Source organism: Haliaeetus leucocephalus, unplaced genomic scaffold (genome assembly GCF_000737465.1).
Source record: "Haliaeetus leucocephalus isolate CR32 unplaced genomic scaffold, Haliaeetus_leucocephalus-4.0 Scaffold536, whole genome shotgun sequence".
In the NCBI taxonomy this organism is placed as follows: domain Eukaryota; kingdom Metazoa; phylum Chordata; class Aves; order Accipitriformes; family Accipitridae; genus Haliaeetus; species Haliaeetus leucocephalus.
The window spans coordinates 7,695,993-7,699,558 of NW_010972972.1; the positions used below are offsets into that span (position 1 = coordinate 7,695,993).

The 3,566-nt window shown below is 54.3% G+C and overlaps 1 protein-coding gene across 1 annotated transcript; it reads left to right on the forward strand.

The window, feature by feature from the left end:
• The first annotated feature begins 215 nt into the window (after positions 1 to 215).
• On the forward strand, positions 216 to 2,987 carry RPS11 (ribosomal protein S11). Its single transcript, XM_010576714.1, has 5 exons — positions 216 to 297; positions 628 to 759; positions 974 to 1,049; positions 1,757 to 1,886; positions 2,759 to 2,987. Exons 1-5 carry the CDS (start codon positions 283 to 285, stop codon positions 2,880 to 2,882), a joined length of 477 nt encoding a protein of 158 aa, XP_010575016.1. The 5' UTR covers positions 216 to 282; the 3' UTR covers positions 2,883 to 2,987.
• The last annotated feature ends 579 nt before the right edge of the window (positions 2,988 to 3,566 follow it).

The following is a 3,566-nucleotide window of genomic DNA, read 5'->3' on the forward strand; positions in this document are numbered from 1 at the left end:
ACACAGCGACCGGGCCCGGTCCGGCGCCGCATCCCTGCAGGGAATGAGGCGGGGGTGAGCCAGGGGGAAAGCGCCGAGGGGCCCCATGCCCGCAGACCGGGCCGGGCCGCCTGTGCGGGCCGCGGGTCCCCGCTCCCCGGCCTGGCCTCTCCCCTCAGGGCAGTGGCGGAGGAAGTGACGTCACTCAGCCAGCCTCCCCGTGAACTCACTTCCGGCGCCCCGCCCCTGGGATAAGCGGCGCCGCGCGGGCTCCGAGGCCTCTTTTCCGCCGCGCGGCTCAAGATGGCGGACACGCAGGTGGGTGCTGCGCGGCGGTAGGCCGCGGCCGCCGGGACACCCCCCCAGGCCGCCCCCCCCGGCTACCCCCTGTAGGCCGCCCCCTGCCCCGGGAGTGCTGGGGACGGCGGGGCTGCGGCCCCGGCCCGGCGGCGGTGGGCGCGAGTGAGTGGGTATGTGTGTGTGACGGACGTTCTCCGTGAGGTACCGTGCCCTGGGGTTGGGGAGCCGGGGCGGGGGGCTTTCGGTGTCGGCATGGTACCGTGCCGCGGGGTCTGCTTGCTCCCGGGGCTGGGGAGGTGCCGTGCCCCGGGGCTGCCGGTGATGCTCCCCTTTCTCGCCCCCCCTCAGACCGAGCGTGCCTACCAGAAGCAGCCCACCATCTTCCAGAACAAGAAGCGGGTGCTTCTGGGCGAGGGTGGCAAGGAGAAGCTGCCCCGCTACTACAAAAACATCGGCCTCGGCTTCAAGACTCCCAAGGAGGTGAGGCACGGCCGGCTGCGGGAGCCGGGCGGGCAGGGCTGTCCCACTCCTGGCCGTGCTCCCGGCCCACGTCTGCTCCCACGGCACCCCAAAGGCCGTGATGGACCTGCCGAGTGCGTCTGCTCGTAGGCCGGTGTAGGTGTGGCTCCTCTGAGCTTCAGCGCTGCCTGAGCTGTTTGTCCACCCAGATGCTGACAGTCGTTTCTTGTTGTAGGCAATTGAGGGCACCTACATCGACAAGAAGTGTCCTTTCACTGGTAATGTCTCTATCCGTGGCCGAATCCTGTCAGGTGAGTTGTGAAGGTTCCTTAGAGAGTAATGCTATAGATGTAATCCCCTGACTGCCCTGAAGTGGGTAAGCAGACAAAACCCACGAGCTGGGAGTGTCGATCTGGAGCTGCCTGCAAACTCTGCTGTGGTCCTTGAGCTGCACGTGATGCCATTCTCTCACGATGGTCTTCCAAGTCTCACGGTGAAGGGGCTTTGACGACAATGCCACACGGCTTTGCTGATGCCTAGTGAAAGGACCAGCTGCTGGCAGTTATTCTTCCAGATGTGCTGTTCTGTGGTGCAGATGTTGATGTAATACAGTAGCAGATAATGCAGGGAGGATTGGTTTCAGGAAGCGTGTCACAGCGTGCTTAGAAGGTCTTAAAAAAGACAAGAGAAATAGTTTGGTTTATAATACAAATCTGAAGGTTGTAGCCTGGCAGTAAGGTGGAAAGAAAGCCCTTTCAGCCTGGTAGAACACCAGAGCATCCCCCCAAAAGGTGTGTTACCGTTTATTACTAAGGTAAATAAGGAGAAATTAACTGGAATTGACCAGTACTGCCTTCAGGTGTCAAATGTCACTCATCCCTGCTGATCCTCTTGGATAGCTTCTAAAAATCTGTTCTCTGTTAGTTATAACCCAGATCTCCAGCCCAGTTTGCCAGTGGTCGGTGCGCGCTAGCTTATGCTCATCGTTGTCGCGTTCTCCCCAACTTCTGTCACCCAGGTGTGGTTACCAAGATGAAGATGCAGCGCACCATTGTCATCCGTCGGGACTACCTGCATTACATCCGCAAGTACAACCGCTTCGAGAAGCGCCACAAGAACATGTCTGTGCATCTCTCCCCCTGCTTCAGGTGCGTGCAGGTCCCCGCAGTGACAGGGCGAGCGTTACCCTGTGGAGAGGAGGTGTATGGGAGTGACAGACATGCTCCAAATGTCTCCTACGTGTGTTTATATATTGTTTATAATGCTGAACTCAGCTTTTGTGTAGAAACTGCAGCGAGCGTGCACATCGGTGTGACATGTGTGCTTTTGTTGGTGCTTCTGACCTGGAACCTGCTTACTGGTGGTGATGTCTAAACTCACGATGGTCTTCAGAGTCCCTGTTGGTGAGGGGGACTGCTGACAATGCCAGTGGCAATTGCTGAACCATAAGACAGGTTCTGGTCAGTCTGCCTATTCTGAAACCATACACTGTTACAGTTCTTGAGAAAGGGTAACTGAAGTAAATGCTGAGGCCAGAGGCGACAGGTTCAGAGGCTGGCTTTTTTTTGTCTGCTGCGGATTTCCTAAACCTGTCGTTGGAGCGCAGGGCTTCCAGGAAAACCTGGACTAGCACTGCAGTCCAGCTGATTTGGCTTGAGTAGTGCTTTGAGCCTGTATGTGAATGGGAGGGAAACTCCCCATCTGAAGGGTTTCCATTCAATGCTCAGCACTCATCCCGCTCTTGCAGAAAGCTTGTGTTCGTCTCGAGTTTGAGCTTAGTGTGGAGTGACGGACTCCAAGACCTTGTGGCAGTTGCGGGGGGGCTGCTGCTGCTTTTTAGGCACACTCATCTTTGCAGCACTTAAAATAAGACCTTGCTTTACAATTTTAGATATCCAAGGTCACTTTCAGTGCTGTGTTGCTTGGTAGCATCACGCAAGGCAAATGTCTGCTACAGAGCAACCTGACTGCAAATGCAGGAAACTCAAGAACTGCTGAAATAGAAGCAATGTCTTTGCAGGGATGTCCAGATTGGCGATATTGTCACCGTGGGAGAATGTCGTCCCCTCAGCAAGACTGTCCGGTTCAATGTCCTCAAAGTCACAAAAGCTGCTGGTACCAAGAAGCAATTCCAGAAATTTTAAAAACGGCGTATGGGAGATATGCAGGACAAATAAAACTTTTGTAAAAACATACCCTGTGTGTGTAATCTGGAATCAATAGCACGGGGATGCAACGGCACGTGCAAAGTCAGCAGGCTATGGAAATGGGCGAGGTGAGTGCAGCTCTTGAGGAAAATGTGAGAGTATTATGCAGGTGCAAGTTCTGATAGTCCGAGTTTTCTGTTCAGAAATGCCGAGAGTTTGGGTGAGGGACAAGGAGGGAGCGTTGTGCCTTTGTTGATAAACCAGGACCCTGGTATTCTTCTCTGGAGCTGACAGACAATCTGACCGGTATGGTGAGCAAGTGTTCCTCAGTCTGAGGTGCAGCATGGTCTGTCCAAAGGAGAGCTGCCTTTGCATCTCTGTATTCTGGGAGAGGCTGACCAAGGCTTAGGTTCTTAATGAGTGGGAAAACAGGGCACAGTAAAAAAGCAGAAGGGGGCATGCTCTGACTGCTTTTTGTTACTTTCTGGAGAGTTCTTGTGGCTTTGCAGTTCAATACTGATTTCTGGTGTGCCATTTCACCCCTCCCCAGCATAGCTGCAGACGGTAACAGATGGAAGATTACGTAATAATTTGGTTTAGAATGTAAAGCCTCTGAGTGATAACAAAGGCAGTTGTGACTTTAAAGATCATTTCTCAGAAAGCTTAAATATGTATTTAAAG